The following is a 20,043-nucleotide window of genomic DNA, read 5'->3' as shown; positions in this document are numbered from 1 at the left end:
AGTGCAAGATGTTTAATCAAACAGTGACAACCTGAGCGGAGCCACAATTAGCCTCTGACACCCGAGTGAACTCCAGATGAAGAGCCCAGAAGCCTCTGATTTCCTGTTGGTCCCCTGACACCCAGTGACCATCACTCTGGGTCCACAAAACTGTCAAGTTAAATGAGCATCCTGTGCACACAGCAGCCACCAGCGGCAAGTACCTAGGGTGAATCCCAGGGAGGATTAGCTGATGTGAGCACCATTCCATATCTGGAGGAGTCATGGAGAGGGCCCCAGTCATATGCCTTATACTTAAAGGAACAAATTAAACTCTCAGAGGCAGAGATGAAACCCCTGTCTCTTTATCCTTGCTTATTCCCAGGGGTTGGGAGTGGTAGGTGTTCTTTAAAAAAAAAAAAAAAAACTTCTTACTTTGTATTGGGGTATAGCCAGTTAACAATGTTGTGATAGTTTCAGTGAACAGTGAAAGGATTCAGCTATATGTATACCTGTTTCCATTCTCCCCCAAACTCCCTTCCCATCCAGGCTACTACATATCATTGAGCAGAGTTCCATGTGCTATGCAGTATGTCCTCGTTGGTTATCCATTTTCAATACAGCAGTGTGTACATGTCCATCCCAAACTCCCTATCCCTCCCTCCCCATCTTTCCCCCTGGCAACCGTGTTTCTTCCTTAAGTCTATGAGTCCCTTTCTATTTTGTAAGTTCATTTGTATCATTCCTTTTTTTTTTTTTTTTTTTTACATTTTTTTAATTTATTGATTTTTTTATTAGTTGGAGGCTAATTACTTCGCAACATTGCAGTGGGTTTTGTCATACATTGACATGAATCAGCCATGGAGTTACATGTATTCCCCATCCCGATCCCCCCTCCCACCTCCCCTCCCCACCCGATTCCCCTGGGTCCTCCCAGTGCACCTGACCCAAGCACCTATCTCATGCATCCCACCTGGGCTGGTGATCTGTTTCACCATAGATAATATACATGCTCTTCTCTCGAAATATCCCACCCTCGCCTTCTCCCACAGAGTCCAAAAGTCTGTTCTGTACATCTGTGTCTCTTTTTCTGTTTTGCATATAGGGTTATCATTACCATCTTTCTAAATTCCATATATATTTGTGTTAGTATGCTGTAATGATCTTTATCTTTCTGGCTTACTTCACTCCGTATAATGGGCTCCAGTTTCATCCATCTCATTAGAACTGATTCAAATGAATTCTTTTTAATGGCTGAGTAATATTCCATGGTGTATATGTACCACAGCTTCCTTATCCATTCGTCTGCTGATGGGCATCTAGGTTGCTTCCATGTCCTGGCTATTATAAATAGTGTTGCAATGAACATTGGGGTGCACGTGTCTCTTTCAGATCTGGTTTCCTCAGTATGTATGCCCAAGAGTGGGATTGCTGGGTCATATGGCAGTTCTATTTCCAGTTTTTTAAGAAATCTCCACACTGTTCTCCATAGTGGCTGTACTAGCTTGCATTCCCACAAACAGTGTAAGAAGGTTCCCTTTTCTCCACATCCTCTCCAGCATTTATTGCTTGTAGACTTTTGGATAGCAGCCATCCTGACTGGCGTGTAATGGTACCTCGTTGTAGTTTTGATTTGCATTTCTCTGATAATGAGTGATGTTGAGCATCTTTTCATGTGTTTGCCAGCCATCTGTATGTCCTCTTTGGATAAATGTCTGTTTAGTTCTTTGGCCCATTTTTTGATTGGGTCATTTATTTTTCTGGAATTGAGCTGCAGGAGTTGCTTGTATATTTTTGAGATTAATCCTTTGTCTGTTGCTTCATTTGCTATTATTTTCTCCCAATCTGAAGGCTGTCTTTTCACCTTACTTATAGTTTCTTTTGTTGTGAAAAAGCTTTTAAGTTTCATTAAGTCCCATTTGTTTATTTCTGCTTTTATTTCCAATATTCTGGGAGGTGGATCATAGAGGATCCTGCTGTGATTCATGTCGGAGAGTGTTTTGCCTATGTTCTCCTCTAGGAGTTTTATAGTTTCTGGTCTTACATTTAGATCTTTAATCCATTTTGAGTTTATTTTTGTGTATGGTGTTAGAAAGTGTTCTAGTTTCATTCTTTTACAAGTGGTTGACCAGTTTTCCCAGCACCACTTGTTGAAGAGGTTGTCTTTTTTCCATTGTATATCCTTGCCTCCTTTGTCAAAGATAAGGTGTCCATAGGTTCATGGATTTATCTCTGGGCTTTCTATTCTGTTCCATTGGTCTATATTTCTGTCTTTGTGCCAGTACCACACTGTCTTGATGACTGTGGCTTTGTAGTAGAGTCTGAAGTCAGGCGGGTTGATTCCTCCAGTTCCATTCTTCTTTCTCAAGATTACTTTGGCTATTTGAGGTTTTTTGTATTTCCATACAAATTGTGAAATTATTTGTTCTAGTTCTGTGAAAAATACCATTGGTAGCTTGATAGGGATTGCATTGAATCTATAGATTGCTTTGGGTAGAATAGCCATTTTGACAATATTGACTCTTCCAATATCATTCCTTTTTAGATTCCACATATAAGGAATGTCATATGATATTTTGCCTTCTCTGACTGATTTACTTCACTCAGTATGACAATCTCAGGGCTTCCCAGGTGTGCTAAGTGTAAAGAATCCACCTGCCAATGCAGGAGATGTAAGAGACCTGGGTTCAATCTCTGGGTTGGGAAGATCTTCTGGAGGAGGAAATGGCAACTCACTCCAGTATTGTTGCCTGAAAAATCCCATGGGCAGAGGAGCCTCATGGGCCACAGTCCATGGGGTCACAAAGAGTCAGACATGATTGAAGTGACTCAGCACTTAGTATGACCATCTCTAATCTCTAGGTCATTCATGTTGACTCTATTTCATTCTTTCTAATGGCAGAGTAATATCTCATTGTATATATGTGCTACATCTTCTTTATCCATCCCTCTGTTGATGGACATTTAGGTTGCGTCCATGTCTTGGCTACTGTAAACAGTGTTGCAATGAACATTAGGGTGCATGTACCCTTTTGGATCATGTTTTTCTCTGGATATATGCCCAGAAGTGGCACTACTCAATTTTTAGTTTTTTAAGGAACCTCCATACCATTCCCCATAGTGGCTATACCAATTGGTGAGTATTCTTGAAGGACTTACAAATCCTCTGTAGGGAATTTTTCCCTCAGCTACCTCATGCCATATACATGCCAGCTGATACTCACTGTTAAAAAAAACATAAAGAAACGAAGAAAGAATTGACCCATTTCTACTTAATGGTCAGTTCCCTCGAGCTAATGATGGAAGAAACTGAATGAGCAGGTCCATTAAATGGACTCTAAAGTCTAATAAATTGTTTTTGAGCCTTAGATCCAGCACACATTTGATATCTAATCTGGGCCAGTCTCTTAACCCACTGAGCCTCCGTGTTCTCAACTCTATAATGGGCCTATCAATAAATAGTATCTATCTCCTAATGTTGTGTGAGGATTAAATTTGATTCCAGTAAAAACTCTAACAAGTGAGCCACAATAGCAAGTGCCTGATAAAGGGAATCTTTATTAATAAATGTCCCAATTATTACTGCATATGCTCAGCCCTTGTATTACAGATCTGTGTGAGTGGAAGAACTGGAAGAGGCATTTGACACTTTTGCATCCAACTTCAGTCAACTTCTTCACCCTCTGAGCCTCAGTCTCTCTCATCCATAAAAAGGGATGAAAAGAGTACCTACTTTATTAGCAAATATTGTATATTGGATATTTGAAAGTGAAAGTGTTAGTCACTCAGTCATGTCTGACTCTTTGCAATCCCATGGACTGTAGCCTGCCAGGATCCTCTGTCCATATAATTTTCCAGGCAAGAATTCTGGAGTGGGTTGACATTCTGTTCTCCAGGGGATCTTCCCAACTCAGGAATTGAACCCAGGTTTCCTACATTGTGGCCAGATTCTTTACTATCTGAGCCCACTCGGGAAGCCCTCTTGGATATTTAATATTAGATAATGTTTGATATTATAGACATGAAATATCCTTCATGTATATGAAGAGCTGAGCTCGGGGCCTGACACACAGTAAACACTCAATAACTGTTAGCTGCCCTGAGAGGATGGTGAGGGATCTTTCTTTTTCCTTCTCTTTGCCTTGGCACATACTGTTCACACTCTCTGGCAGCCCTTCCCTGTGTACCTATTAAACCTCTGCCCATCTTTACCAAATGAGAGCTATGATACTATTTTTTAAATTATTGCTTTACTAATTGGCTCACTTTGCAGATCTGGAAATTGAGGCTCTGAGAAGGGAAGTGACTTGTCCAGGAGCACACAAGTGTCTATGTGAGAACTCAGTCTAATCCCAAGGGGGCTCCTAACAAAATTGGAAAGGCTAAGGATGCTTTCTTTTTTCAGTTTTATCAAGATATCATTGGCATACATCACTGCATAAGCATAAGGTGTACAGTATGATGACTGACTGACATATATTATGAAATGATTACTCCAATAAGTTTAGTTGACATCCGTCATCTCATACAGATGCAATACATGAAGAAAAGAAAGCAGAAAAAGAAACAAAAATAGTTTTCCTTGTGATGAGAACTCTTAGGGTTTACTCTCTTAACTTTCATATGTAACATACAGCAACCTGAAGGACAGTTTCAGTGACCGAATGTGAAAAGTGAGTCAGAGGTCTCTTCCAGAGCCAGTTCTCCAAACTTCAAGAATTTTACCGGGAGAAGCCCCACCTAGGTTTGTGCGGTTGCCTCTGCATCAGGCTTTTGCTTGGTTCAGTTTGTCGCCATCACAGGACTGGTCATCACACTCAAAGACACTAACGGAGACCACTTACCACACGCTCTCCCTGTTCCAGGCACCATGCCAAGAGCTTTATCTGTGTGTGATTCCCTCCAATCCTCAAAATAGCCTTCTGAACCAGACACCACTGTTACCCTCATTTATCAATTTCCCCCTGAATTTACTTGCCCAAGAGTGCCAGTGAGAAATGTGAGGATCTGGAGCACTAACCCAGCTCCTCCAGACTCCAAAATTCATGCCTCTCACTTTAACCCAAGCCCATCCTTTCTGATAACTCTTCTGCTCTGTGTTTTCTGGCCAGTCACCTCAAGCCCTGCCCACGTGTGTCTCTGTGACAAAAGCCCCAAAGCTGAGAAAACACAGCTGCATCCTTCCCTTGGTACAAAACTTGACCCAGAATGGCACCATCAAGTGCTCTCGAAATGATTCTTAGACTTCCCAGCTGTGCCATCTTGGGCAGGTGGCTCACCCTTTCTTTATATTAGTTTCTCCTCATTTGTAAAATGGAGATCAGAGAATGCTCGCACTGCCATTTTATATACTTCTCTAAATCAACTCAATTTTTAAATAAAGTTATTTTATGCACAGGCTTTTATCACTGCCCTAAATGGAAAAATAACATTCCTCTGCTGCTGCTCCTGCTAAGTCACTTCAGTCGTGTCTGACTCTGTGCGATCCCATCCCTGGGATTCTCCAGGCAAGAACACTGGAGTGGGTTGCCATTTCCTTCTCTAATGCATAAAAGTGAAAAGTGAAAGTGAAGTCCTATAATACCATTTAAATTAAATGCATAACTTTGAAAGTAAAAATGTTCATCAGCATATCTCATAAAATCATCTCATCTATACAAAGCCACCCAGCACATAGTAGATGCTCAATATATGGCAGTCATAAGAAAATGAAGCTTGGCACTGAGAAGTGTGGCTTGAAAACATTTGAGTCGATTGCCAACTTGAATGTGGTTTCCCAGTTAAGAATCTAGTAGTTGTCGTGGCTATCCAAAGAAGCTGCCCCTGGTCAAAAAGCCAGAATCAATTTTATTGTCAAGAGAAGGCCAACTGATTGGCCCTTGGCCTAGATGCTGACTCCCTTCTCCCCACTGCCCTGAATCAGACTGGCCTGGGGTGGCAGCCATCTTAGCTCTTGCTGGCTAGGCAACTGCAAAGGCAGACTTGGTTGGTGGTGGCTTAGTCGCTAAGTCGTGTCCGACTCTTGTGACCCCATGGACTATAGCCCGCCAGGCTCCTCTGTCCATGAGATTCTCCAGGCAAGAATATTGGAGTGGGTTGTCTTGCTAGGTCCCAACTAGTCCTGGTCAACACCGGAAATGACTATTTCCTTAAGTTCTGAGGGAAAGGAAAGCTGCACCATGGATCCAGGTCCTAAGACTTCCTCATGGCAAATCTCCACAACAGGTTTTTTTCTTCCCCCCATGATGGCAGACATCACCAATCCATCACAGCACTACCAAAAACAGGTGTGGCTTTGGGAAAAATTTCAATATGGTGCCCAGCAGCCCCGACCAATCAATTGAAGATTTAATATTTCTGTCATCCATGCCTCAAGCTGTGCTCTCACTCTAGGCATGAGATCCTAGAGTGATTCAAAGAAAGCAGGAAACACTGATTCAACTTTGAAAAGAATATCCAAATGCTAAATGTGGCGACAAATAGTATAACAGTGAAGGGCATGATAGTAAAGTTACAAAGAAAATTAAAGGGCTATCAAAATAATAACAAGAATTTAAAAAGAACAAAGGCTGTTTCAGAGAATGTAAGAGACAACTGAATCATCAAGTAGTAAAGCACAATGTTTTTTCTCCACCAAACAGAGAAACAAAGAGGAGGTTGAAGGTGAAATACAGATGCAGCTAGAGGGATTAGGAATGAAGAATTTTCAGATAAGGTGACAGGATTGTAATGCCTGGAATGATCCATAGAGGTAAATGGGACTCTGCTATGGATTCGCTGAGAGCTCAGACTCTCTCCTATTCAGCTCCACTTCCAGCACGAGGTCTGGCCTCCAGTTCAATATTGTCTGCTGAACTGAACTGTGTGTTCAGGCCAGGTATGAAAAGTAACAACTAACATTTACAGAGTGCTCACCATGTTCTGGGAGCATTTTACACACTTTATTTCCTCTATCTTTCTATCAGTCTGTCAGGCGAGTGTATGCTCCTCGGTTCTGTCTCATCACAACCAAGATTTGGAGTGATGGGCCTTAAAGCCCTCAGCGTGTCACAGCTCTCGGGTCTTGGACAGACCATGTTATAGCTCTCAGGTCTCGAACGGACCGTGTTACAGCTCTTAGACAAATCAGTGTTACAGCTCCATGTTACAGCTCTATTTTATTTAGATAATAGCAGGAAAATCCATCCTCGGCACGTGAGGGCATGTTGACCCAAAGACGCCAAGAGAAGAGTGCCCCATTGTGCAGGAAAGAGAGGAAGAGAGAGGGAGAGACCCCCCCAGCCCTTTGGCTTCTTTTTTTATATGTTTTCCCCCTGCCCTGCCCCGGGCCTGATCTACGTAAACTGGGCTAGCCAGGAGTGTTTTTTGTTTTACCTGAGGTCCTCACTCCAGTCCTCAGACCTTCCTTTGTTCTATTTTTGTGGGCTTTTCCCTTCCTTGTCTTTTAGCCACTGCCATTCTGAATTCCTGTTTCCTATTCTAACTACCTAACAAGTCTATGATGGTACCATTTATATTGATGCCAAATTCACAGATGTAGGAACTGAGGCTCAGGGAGATTAATCACTCTACTTCATAACTTCTTCCACTATGATTTGCAATGTTTAGCCTGCAAAGAGCGAAAGGAACAAACGGCCCTTCCAGGAACCTTGAAGGCATCTCTCAAGGATTACCTTCCTCTGAGGTGGGGCCCCACTGCCTGATCTCCACTCCACCAGCCACAGTCAGGTTCATGCCTCTAACAACCAACTTCAGGAAGGACATTCCACATTCCCTGGCTTCTGCCCTGGAGCAAGTGGAACAACAGGAAACAAGGATGGCCACTGGCCAGCAGGCAGTGCCTGGGGTTGGGAAACCCTCCCCTGCTCCTCTCCTAGGAACCCTCAGGAGGGCACAACCTCCTGAAGACCTCCTGACACCATCCACAGAGGTCAAAAAAACTGAATACCAAGTCTTGTCAGCATCATCTTCCCCACCACCCCACCTCCACTGGAGACAGGAGATTCTCTTGATGCTGATGGGGTAGGAAAGGTCCAGAAGGGGTGGGGGCAGAGTCAGTCAGCATATGCAGAAGCAGCCTGGGCATGTGGGGGTAGGTTAGGGTGCATTTGTTTTCCTTGGGTTTTGTGGCCCCTTCTTTGGGGAAAGGAGAGAGCATCTTGAGCAGGGAAGAGTTTGAAGAGCACTGAGGGAGCAGTTAAGGACGAGACAGCTGAGAGCTCTTAATCTGAGAGGACACAGCACCTAGGAAGCAATGTCTGTGTAGGAAAATGGGGAGAGGCATGGGCTGCTTCTGCTTGGGCTTGAGCTCTCAAGAATACCTGGTGTTCCCAAGCAGAGTGGGGCAGAGCCCAAAGCCCTGTGGGCCTCTTTTAAAGGCATTCAGGAAACACCCCCCAGGGGTTTCAGAATTGCCCTTTAGGCTCAGCTGGGGCACTCAAGGCACAACTCATTAGAGGTGGGGGGTGTCCCAAACTGAGTGCTGTCCTGCCACCAAGTTGAGCCGTCCTCATAGCACACAGTGTGGGTCTGCTCTGCTCCTTGAGGAGCCACAGGTAACAGGCTGGGCTCTCGGGTCTTCCCTGATATCCACCAGGAGGCTGGGCACCTCCGGGTAGTGGTAACACACTTCTGGATGCCACTGATGCCACACATTCTCTGCAGTGGGGGCACAGATGACAAAGACATTGGTCTAAGGGTGGGAGAGTGTGCAAGAGGGTCGTACTCCTCCTGGCCCTGCATCCCACAGGTTTGGGCCCACCATGCCCTCAGAGCACTGTAATCATCAAACACTGCGGAGCTGTACTCCTTGGAGAAGGCATCAGTTGTGTAGCTCTGAGCCCCATCACCCACCACTACACACCGGATGCTCTGCACCGTGGGTGGGGCAGATGCAATGGAAACAATGCCTCCTTCCACTTCTGGCTCCTCTAGACGCAGCAAGCTGGTGCCCTCCCCACCACAGGGGAACCGGGGCAGTAGCAGCAACTTGGTTCAGGCTTCCAGAGCTAGCATCATTTTGTTTCCCCTTTCTCCACTCCAAGATATGTAATTGAAAAGATAACAGCAAGGGAAGTGACAGCCCAAAAGAGGTGATGTCCATTCACACAATTCAGCCCCCACAGCTGATCTAAACAAGAACGGTGCTGATTTCTTGCTTGCGGGACTTGGAAATTGCTTTTCCTAAAAATCTGTCCTTGAGGTACCTTCCAGCAGCCACATAAATAACACCACTGGAATTGCACAGAATGTCAGGAGGTCCTGCTGTATCTGGAAGACATGAGGACTGCCTCTTCTAGTGCAAAAGATGGGCATCTGAAGTGGGGGGGATTCATTTAAGTCACAGGGAATGGTGGCTGAAAGGGTTGAATGGTTCTCTTTTTGGAAATTCACAAGAACATGATTTAGGATGCAGAGAGAGAGAGGATTTGTAGAAGGTAATCCCAGGAATTTAATCAGCCCAAATACACAACTCTCTATTCTTTTTGGAAGACCTGCATGGACCAAACAGCTTTGGTATCAGTGGCCTGCTCTCATTCACATAACTGCCACTGCAGTCAGAGAATGCTCTTTGATGTCTAACCTAAATGTTTTTGTAGCTTCAACTTGAGCTCCTTTCCTTCTTACAAATTCTATTAGCTGTCTTTAGGAAAAGAGGAGACAGACAGGGAGGGAAGGAGGGTGGAAGGAAGGGAAAAGGGAGAATGGAAGGGAAGGAGAGAGAGGGGAAGAAAAAAAAAATGTGTCATCCTTTAAACCAGCATTTCTACTTTGGAGAACATATTCTACAGAAATATGCAAAGATGTTTAATGAAGCTCTGTAGTGGCCAAAATAATAACATAAGGACTGTCCAGCCATAGGTGAGTATTTCATGAATATTGTTGACATAGGAAAATTCTAATTTCTAATTTAAAAAAAAAAAAAAACACCAGCTTGCACAACAGTATTGGTGTATGATCTCATTTTGTGGTGATGATCATATTACTAATTATATTTATAGTTATAGGCATATAAATATCCTGGAGAAACAAATGCCAAATGGTTAACCTCTGTTCTGGTTGCAGCATCGTAAACTATTGTAAACCAGTACTTAGATCCTTAACACAACAGTTTAGGATTATTTGTCCTGGTTCTTAGGCTGACTGGGCTCAGCTGGATGGCTCTTGCTTGGGGTCTCTAGCAGTTGCAGCAGAGGGGCAGCTGGGACTGCAGTTTTCGGGGGTTCCATTGAGCTGGACATCCAAGAGTGCTCACTCACATGACAACTGATGTTGGATGTCAGCTATGAACTCACCTGCGGTTTTCAGAGTCCCAACACACAGCCTCTGCAAGTGACATGGACTTCTCACAGTTGGACTCCAAGATAGAGCGTCCCCAAACCAGTTTTCTTTTGAAAAACTTACAGTCTGGTTGTGCAGTGTCACTCCCACAATCGTCTACTGGTTAAAAGTGAGTTACGGGACCAACTCTGAATCAAAAGGAAGAGACTACATAAAGGCATGAATACCAGGAGGTGATTCACTGAGGGTCATCGAAGCAATTAGATATCGTAATGTTTCTAAAAAATGGGATTTGGACAGACTTTCACTTTCCAGTGTCTGATGTAATAGTTAAATGTACAAACACAGGAGACAAAAAGCCTGGCTGTCCTGGCTCACCACTCACTTTCTCTGTGACCTCAAACAAGTTACTTATAGCCTCTCTGAGCCTCAAAGCTTTCAGATAACTGTTATGACCTCATAGCGTGGTTGTAAAGATTAAATTGAAGTATTGTGTATAAGATGCTTAAAAATAAATGCTCAATAAAAGTGAGATAATAATATTATTATACACTGATTTGTTTAATTTTACAAGTATATTTTGCTTTTATAACTGAAAAAAAAAATAATTTTCAAAGACCAAAAAAAAAGAGACATGTAGCAGAATTAAGAGATGTAAACTCAGAACTCCCAGTCAGGGCTCTTCTGAGGAATCTGAAGGTACTCTTGGTCCTCGTAGACATAGAAAATACCTCAGGAAGACCTTGACCCTTCCCCTCTGCTCCAGTCAACCATCCAGTGTGGGATCTGACAGTCCGACCTGTGTTGTTCTTTTAGCTGTTCCCCAAATCTTCTCAAATTTGAGTATGGTAAGCTGCGAAGTATAGGAAATGAATTCCCCCAATAATATAACCAAGAAGCTTTGCAATCACAAGACGTGGGCTTTGTATTACGCAGGAGTTTAAACCTGTCCAAAGACAACATTGACAGAAAGGATTTGTTTTTTAGAAGCATTGACATTTTGATCATGAAGTCCATGGGGACTTGCTTGGGTGGGATTTGGTTGGGTTTCCACACAACAGATTCTTGGGCCAGTTAGTTTGAGAAAAAAACTAAGAAATGGAATTTCAGGCGGTGATGACTCGGGTTCCTTCGCTTATTCAACCTTTATAAATACACACAGGCCCTGTCAACACCACTCCTTTTCTTTGGGGAAAAAAAACTGTCACAGTGGAAATGAAAGGATTTTTCAATGTGAGGAATTATAGTAAATGTCAAACCTTAAGAGCTGAAAATTCTACCTTCTCATTTCTTTTTCAGAAAATCAATACACAGGCACTGTTCCATTCCCCTCTGGGTCTCTGTGGCTCACACATCTCTCTCATCCCAAGGATGTCTTAAGTGTTCTTGATGTTGCCTTGGGGGCAAATCTACCTGCATGAAAGAAATGGGAAACTCAATGGCTGTGGGTTAGTTTCTTGAGAGACGCAGTTGCTATGAACTTAAGGAAATGTCAAATATGAATAGCTGGCAATTTCATTTGGAGCTGATGACTTGCCTGGCTTAAAGCATTAATTAGATGGAGCTTGAATAATTTTAAAGAGTTTGGTTATGGAAAATTTTTAGCACTACACAACAAATAGGTTTCAATGAAGAAGTAAGAGATGGTGGTGAAGAGTCACTCTCTGCAGAATATATACAATCAGCTCTCTGTATTTATAAATGGGAACCCACAGAGTCAGAGAGCCATCTGTACTCTACAATTTTATATACAGGACTTGAGCACTGGCAGATTTTGGAGTCACAGGAGGGTCCTGGAACCAATACCCTGTGGATACTAAAGGATGACTGTATAACATTTTTTTCTGGGGAGACCTCAGCATTTATTCATTCTGTCTCCCCTTATAAGTCGGGAGCAGAGCAGAGATATGAGAGAGAGTGTGGGCATTATTTAATGAATGGAAAAAAGAGGTTCTGAGAAACAATGGCACTTTTCTAAGTCAGAGGCAACCTAGAGAACAGGAATCACTTTTCTCTGGCTGGAAACAAAGTGGAACTTGATACGCCATAAAGTCAGACAAAGCTGGATAAGTAAATATTTGAAATTTCAGGATTAACAGTACAAAGATTTTGCTTTAATGGGCTTCTTTTCTTAGGTGTTGACTTAAAGTTTACTTATAATTTTTCTTTATTATACAGGGTGTAGCATACCTGCATGGTACTCCCACCCCTGCTTAGAAGTATCGATATTATCACATGGTTTCGAGCTTGGGTATTAGTCCTGGGTTTGAATATCGGATAATTAATATAACTGGCACCTTAACTCTCCACCACTTCCAAATGTTATTTCAAGGTGTTTTGAACAAGAACAAGGACAGCACAGACTTAAACAAACAATCAAAAGCCTGACAAAAGTTCCAAGTACAGAGGTTATGGAGCCACCGGAACTCTCATACGCTACTGCTGGGAGTGCAGATTAGTAAAACCACTCTACAGAGCAGTGTAGAAATATCTGGTAAAGACGATGGTGCAAGTACTCTGAAACATAGTAAACACACTTCTAATATGTGTATACTACCTGAGAGAAACTCTCACACGTAGCTACCTCTCACAGAGAGTCGTGTCAAGGTATTAACTATAGCAGATTGAAAGAGCAAAATCCTGAAACCAGTTTAAATGTGTGTGTGTGTATATATATATACACATATATAAATGTCTATATAATATGGCAGTATACATATACACTATAGACAGGTAGATGTATATGTCTATGTAGTATGTGTATATGTACATAGAGACATGTATAGACATAAGTTTGTATATGCATAAATATGTCTATGTATAAGTGAATGAATAAATTGTGGCAAATTTATTAATGGAATTGCTCTATAGTCATTAAGATGAGTGAAACAGATCTCCATGTATCAATAAAAATAGATCTCAAAAGCATCTTGTTGAGTGAAAAACATCCCCATGTAGAGTGGCAGGTTCTGCATAAAAGAAAGTTAAGATTATGCAAACGTGGCCCTAGAGACGACAGCACTGTGGCTGTCTCTAGGGAGGGAATAGGAGAAGGAAAAGATGAGCTGGAACAATTTCAAAGACTTCAACTACATCTATAGCATCATTTCTTCTTTTAAAAAAAAAACTAAAGCATATGTGGCAGGATGTTAACATTTGTTTAATCTGAGTGATGAATACACCAGGTTATGTATATCAAAGACATTTTCACTTGTGAACTATTGTGAAATAACTTTAAAGATGCATGCAAGAAAGACAGCCCTGGATACCAGCCTTGCCACTGCACTTCAAACAAGGGACATAAATTCTCTGAGACCCTTGTTTGCAAAATATGATTAACCATGTTCAAATTTCAGAGTTGGTTATGAGTTAATGAAAGTGTAGAATGACTTTCAGATGTTATCCATTGGGATATCCTTTTAGAATGAGTCTGTAATGACTTGCCAGATGTATCTTATTCAGAGAGACATTTGCTTCTTAAAATTGATCAGAAATTATGTGGATGCATTTCAAAACAATTCTGATCCCCAGAAAAATATATTGCTACTCTTTTTGCAAAACTATATACATATGTATTACACAGACATGTAAAGCACTAATTATTTAACTATGATTACCCTGAGGGAAGGGTAATTGGGTTGGAGAATAAGAGTGGAAGGAAATTTTACATTTCTCTGCTTTTAACTTTAATTATGTGCCCTGTGTGTAGACTACTTATTCTAAAATATATATAATTTATTTTAAAAATAATCTAAAGGTCATAACCTTCTCCATTCTAAACCCACTTACAAAGGAAAGGTCTTAAAATCTAAGTTCTAAAGATTCTTAAGAGGACATATAGTCCAATCTCCTGCCTGAGCACAGAAAACGCCATTCCAGCCCCATATCCTCCTTGCAGTCAGACAAAAGAAAGAGCACAGAATTAAGGATTAGGGGATCTGAGTTTGGTTCCTGTCACCGTGAATTACTAACTTTTGACTCGAAGCAAGTTCCTTAAGTTCTCTGAGCCTCAGTTTCATTTCTGAAGTGAGGACAACAGCAGCACCACTGTCATGACTATGTGAGGACAGATAAAGCACAATGTGAACTTGAAATTTGGTCAAAATAGTATCAAGATGTTTGTATGAGATGCAACTGCAGTACAGAGGTTTCCCTCAAGAACATGGGTTCAGTCCCCTTGATTTCCATGGGAGTGCCCAATACCCTATTCCTAAGGGGCCCCTAGTAACCAATGAAGTCATCTTGCTTCAGATGTAAACCAGATTCTCTTCTCTCCACAGCAAATATCCTAACCGTGATCATCCTGTCTCAGCTGGTGGCTAGGAGACAGAAGTCTTCGTACAACTATCTTTTGGCACTTGCTGCTGCTGACATCTTGGTCCTCTTTTTCATTGTGTTCGTGGACTTCCTATTGGAAGATTTCATCCTGAACATGCAGATGCCTCAGGTACCCGACAAGATCATAGAAGTGCTGGAATTCTCATCCATCCACACTTCCATTTGGATTACTGTTCCATTAACTATTGACCGGTATATCGCAGTATGCCACCCGCTCAAGTACCACACGGTCTCCTACCCAGCCCGCACCCGGAAAGTCATCGTGAGTGTTTACGTCACCTGCTTCCTGACCAGCATCCCCTACTACTGGTGGCCCAACCTCTGGACTGAAGATTACGTCAGCACCTCCGTTCATCACGTCCTTATCTGGATTCACTGCTTCACTGTGTACTTGGTACCCTGTTCCATCTTCTTCATCCTGAACTCAATCATTGTGTACAAGCTCAGGAGGAAGAGCAATTTTCGCCTCCGCGGCTACTCCACGGGGAAGACCACGGCCATCTTGTTTACCATCACCTCCATCTTTGCCACGCTCTGGGCTCCACGCATCATCATGATCCTCTACCACCTTTATGGGGCGCCCATCCAGAACCCCTGGCTGGTGCACATCATGTCCGATGTGGCCAACATGCTGGCCCTTCTGAACACGGCCATCAACTTCTTCCTCTACTGCTTCATCAGCAAGCGGTTCCGCACCATGGCGGCCGCTACTCTCAAGGCCTTCTTCAAGTGCCAGAAGCAACCCGTCCAGTTCTACACCAACCATAACTTTTCCATAACAAGTAGCCCCTGGATCTCACCGGCCAACTCACACTGTATCAAGATGCTGGTGTACCAATATGACAAAAATGGAAAACCTATAAAAGTATCCCCATGACCCCATAGGTTTGGCGCCTAGTGCCTCTGCATAATCCATTTCCAGATGGGAATGTGGCCCATCCTGTGGCTGAAGAGCTCTCCTTAAGAGTGCTAACCTGATTTCCTATCTCCACAGACTGAGCAACTTTCAGACTGGTAGATGAGAAAAGATGGAGGAGAAAAACAACAAAAGCTTGAATCTTGTTTTCATTTATGCATTTGTTTCCACCAAGTCATGTAGACGGCAAAAATCTCTACCAGTTTGAAGATGTCATTGGAGGTTGTGTCATTCTCCTGTGGCCTGTAAGGACACACCAGAGAGACATAGTCTATGGACTTATGCTTGGTATCATCCACAGTCATTGGGAACTGCTCATTTATGTGACACATCAAGCCACAGTAGCACATAGCTGAGCCCACACTCTTCTTCCAAGAACTGAGGTCATCCATCATTTCCCTGTGTTGTTACCAGCAGCTAACAATGCAGACCAATTTGGGAATTTTCCAAGGGCTCCCTTTGTCCTAGGGAGGGTTTTGGTCTTGAAGTGGCCCTGACATACCTATCTGCAGAATGACACTGAGGGGGCAGGGGAGGATTGAATCTTGCACAAACTCTGGCCAGAGTTTCTGTGAAAATGCTCCAAACCAACATAACCATGACCCTCAGACCTTCAAGGGTCTAAGATGCAGTCTTTCTATTTGCCATGATGTATAGGTTTTATCTAACACCTCCAAAACAACCCTGGCGTGCAGGGCCATAGGAGGAATTCTTGAGCCCAGAAAACAAAAAATAAGCCCACTCTTGCCATTGTTTCAATCCACCCTTGAGTCAGCTGTGTATGATGTGTATGATCTCTTTACTGAAATAGCTTCTTGTTGCCGTGGCACTCAAGCTTCCTGGAGAAGCCTTTATGTGTAGAGTTGCCAACCCTGCCACCCTGCTTGCTGAAGCCCTCACCAAACTGTTTTATTTGAAGTGACTTTTGAACTGGATTTAATTTTCGAGGGTCAGGAACTATAGCTCTCCAGGTGTGAAGGGAGGCAGTCTCAGCTCCACCCCACAGTCCAGCTGACTTTGCCATTTGGCCACAAATGGTGATGGGAAGGTGCCCATGTTGTCTGCATGTCTGCCCTTTGATGCATATGGCTCAAAGGGTGCTTCCAGTTTTCAATGATGCTATCTAACCCAGATCCTTTGCAAAATAATAAAATATGAATTTATTTATTCTGCCCTTGCCTGGACAAGGCAAGAACAGTTCTAGGGTACAATTAATGGAGGTTTCCCTGGGAATTACCACTCATGTGTGCATACACACAGACTTGAATACATTAGGCTCCTGTGTACCCCATGATGTGTATTGAAAGAAAAATCTATGCTGGAATTTTTCTCAGTTTTTTTTTTTTAACCTTCTCCCAGATTCCCAGTATTTGAAGTTATCCCTGTTCTGAAAGAAGTATTACAACATGATTTTGGAATTGTTTGATATATTTGGTGACCCAACAAAAAGCAGAGTCCAGTTGAAACACTTGGCTCCTCGGGCTGGATTTTTACTGCACTTTTGTCCCTAAGTTGGAAGACGCATCTACCCTTTTAAAGGGAACTTGCAATAAACGAGCAGGGTAGAAAAGGCTCCAATGCCACATAATCCCAAAACTTCAGTCAATGCCCTCAGCATTAAATCAGTACAACTTTAGGTTACATTCACCCTAAAGATCCTAATTCCTACTCTGTTTAAATGATTGCAGAAGAGTCTCGTCTCATCCAAAGATTAGTTCTGAAGTCAGTGCAAATGGAAAAAATCTGGCAGAGCCAAAGTTACCTCTGCAAAGTTCTCAGGAAGGATCCATGTTGGAGACCATATTCTATCCCTTAAAATTCCTAACTCAGATAAGTTTTTTTCCCAGCATTGGAACAGTTTGCTGTTTCTTCCACTGAAGACAAGACAGAATTGACTTACATTTAGAGACTGTATTGTGTGACTCCATTGTAGTCTAGAACATCAGGATCACACTGGTGCAGCAAGGTGCTCCCACTAAAAGATGTTCATGGGAGTATGAATGAGAGAAGAGCAGATTCGTATCTCCCAGGTCACACTCTTCCCAGGGCAATGTGCATTGTGTGGGAGGATGGGCAGATTTCCCCTTAAGTTGCATTTCTGTTTCTTTTTTGTCAAGCATGTGCAGTCGGGTACCTGTTCATTAACTGTGTGTATGATATGACTCCATCACACCCCTTTGTGAATGAACCAAAGGCTACCTACACCTAATATATATAAATATTTATTTGATTATTTATTTTTAAACAATAGGTCTGAAAAATGCTAGTTTGAGCTATACATGAATGAGTCACCGTGCAATATCTAGAACAGTTAAGCAATTCCTATTTGAGAATGAATGTAAGATGAAAAATATGTATGTGGATCTCAATGCTCTCTGCTCCACATTTTTAGGTGTGTGTAAAAATTACTTATTGATGTTTAAAAAGTAAAAGCTGAGTGTGTATTTGGAATGTTTTCCTCATACACTTGTTTATTACTTCTGTTAATAATAGAGGCTATACCAATTAGTATTTGTTCTCTCGTCCTTCTGACTGTATTTTATATTTTGATACAATAAAGTTTAAAAGAGTTCTGATTTTTGAAGGCAGTCCATGAGGTGTTGTCTTCTGGTTATAATGCATACAAATGCCTGTTGGCTTAGGTTGATACATATCTCCTAAAATTTATGTCAAATAATATAAGGACTTTTAATTTATTCTTATTTATAGTAATAATTGTGGACAAAATTTAAAAGCTTTTTAAAGAGAAAACAAACTTTTAAGCCTTTTCTTTCAGGCCAGTTTTGGAAATATAGCTTTGAATTTTGAAGCCTGTCACATAAACAGCTGCTGTTGATGGCACATTAGCAATTGCCTTATATCAGGTTTTTGTGATGCCCTTTCAAAGACTGTTAGCTAGCGTCCCTCCTGTATCATCTGTGTCCTTGGTTGGATGTGCAGTGATGCTACACACGTACACACTGTGTCTTTCTATTGAACAACTCAAGGACTGAACTGCCTAATGGGAAGGAAATAAAGAGGATGACAAACAAACCATAAAAGACATTCCATGAGAAGGCATGAAGTTTCATTTTGCAAACACTCTGCAAGTGGAAAATGTCACTTTGCACAGTTGGTGCCTACTGGTCCCACCTGAGGGGCCTATCTGAAGTGAATGAGAGACTCTAATGTTGGTTATTTCAGTTCAAAGAATGGGGAAAATGTTACCTTAAAAAAATAGTAAATGTTCATATTTTCTTAATTAGATATTATATTGTGTTTGGACTTGTTTGTATTATAATAAATTCTAACATGGTGCACAATTGGGGTTTCATATATGCATATATGCTCAAGAAATGGCAGAACTCCAATTAAAATTTTTAAATAAGTATCTTTCTTCTACTTTGCGCTGGTGCTAGAATGAAACCTGCATCCCACCTGCCCCTGGTTATCCAGGTACATTCCAGAATTGAAGACTATTGAACTTTGCTTTCGCGAATCCTAAATTAGGGATTTCCCTGGTAGTTGAGAATCCACCTGTAATGCAGGGAACACAGGTTCAGAGAACTAAGACCCCACATGCCGTGAAGCAAATAAGCCCACAAGCTGCAAATACTGAGCCTGCACACTCCAGAACCTGAGCCCTGCAACTACTGAGCTGCAACTACTGACCCAGTGTGTGACCCAACGAAAGATTCTCCATGTCGCAACTAAGCCCAGATGCAGCCAAATAAATAAATAAGCTTTTTTAAAATTCTAAATTACGTAGCTTACAGGGAATAAATCCGAATTCTCTCTGACTACATTCTCTAGGCATCTTTGAGATAGTGAGGGCTGTAACCATAGTGTAAATCTAGTATAACAGCTAAGAATTTAGGCTTTGAAGTCAGATGGTCACAAGTTCAAGTCCTAGTTTCACCACGTACTAGTTGGGTGGCCTTGAACAAGTCCTTGAAGATCTCGGAAATATCATCCTCATGTAGAAAGTGGTGTAAAAGTTAACTTTTCCTAGGTAACTGCAAGGTAAGCAAACACTCTCAAGGTCAGGAAACCAAGGTTTGGAGTGAGTTATGGTTGGCTATAACTTTGCAGGCTCTACCACTTTCTAGCTGTGTAGCCTTGGGCAATGTTTTCAATCTTTTGGAGTCTCAGTTTCCTCTCCATAAAACAGGGCTAATAGTAATTCTAGTATATACTTCATGGGGCGGTGATTATTAATAGTACAGTTAAAAAGAGCCTCCATTATACATTCTCTTACAGGTGAGGATGCTAGGCCCAAAGACGTTAATGATTTGTCCAGAGTAGAACCCCGGTCACCCAGCACTTCATCCTTTCCACTCTACCTAACTGCATCTCTGCAAGATTCTGACTCATCCCTTCCAAAGTTCACATTATTTTTGTACCCTTTTTAGAGTTGAGTATATTGCCTAGTTTTCCAACTCTTCAGATACAGGTCATCCAAGCATGAGATATATTATAACAGCATCATAATTAAAACACTTGACTTGACCTTTCCCTGTGAGGTAGGATTTTTTTCATTGACTCTATCA

The 20,043-nt window shown here is 42.0% G+C and overlaps 1 protein-coding gene across 1 annotated transcript in view; it reads left to right on the top strand.

The window, feature by feature from the left end:
- Positions 1-15,475, top strand: part of GPR139 (G protein-coupled receptor 139) — a 43,257-nt gene extending 27,782 nt beyond the window's left edge. Inside the window, exon 2 of the mRNA XM_065920310.1 lies at positions 14,541-15,475. Within this exon, the coding sequence (XP_065776382.1) occupies positions 14,541-15,475 (935 nt within the window). The remainder of the gene's footprint in view (positions 1-14,540) is intronic.
- Positions 15,476-20,043: the final 4,568 nt, after the last annotated feature.

Source organism: Muntiacus reevesi, chromosome 2 (assembly GCF_963930625.1).
Source record: "Muntiacus reevesi chromosome 2, mMunRee1.1, whole genome shotgun sequence".
Classification (NCBI taxonomy): Eukaryota; Metazoa; Chordata; class Mammalia; order Artiodactyla; family Cervidae; genus Muntiacus; species Muntiacus reevesi.
This window is presented reverse-complemented; position numbering and strand designations above follow the sequence as displayed.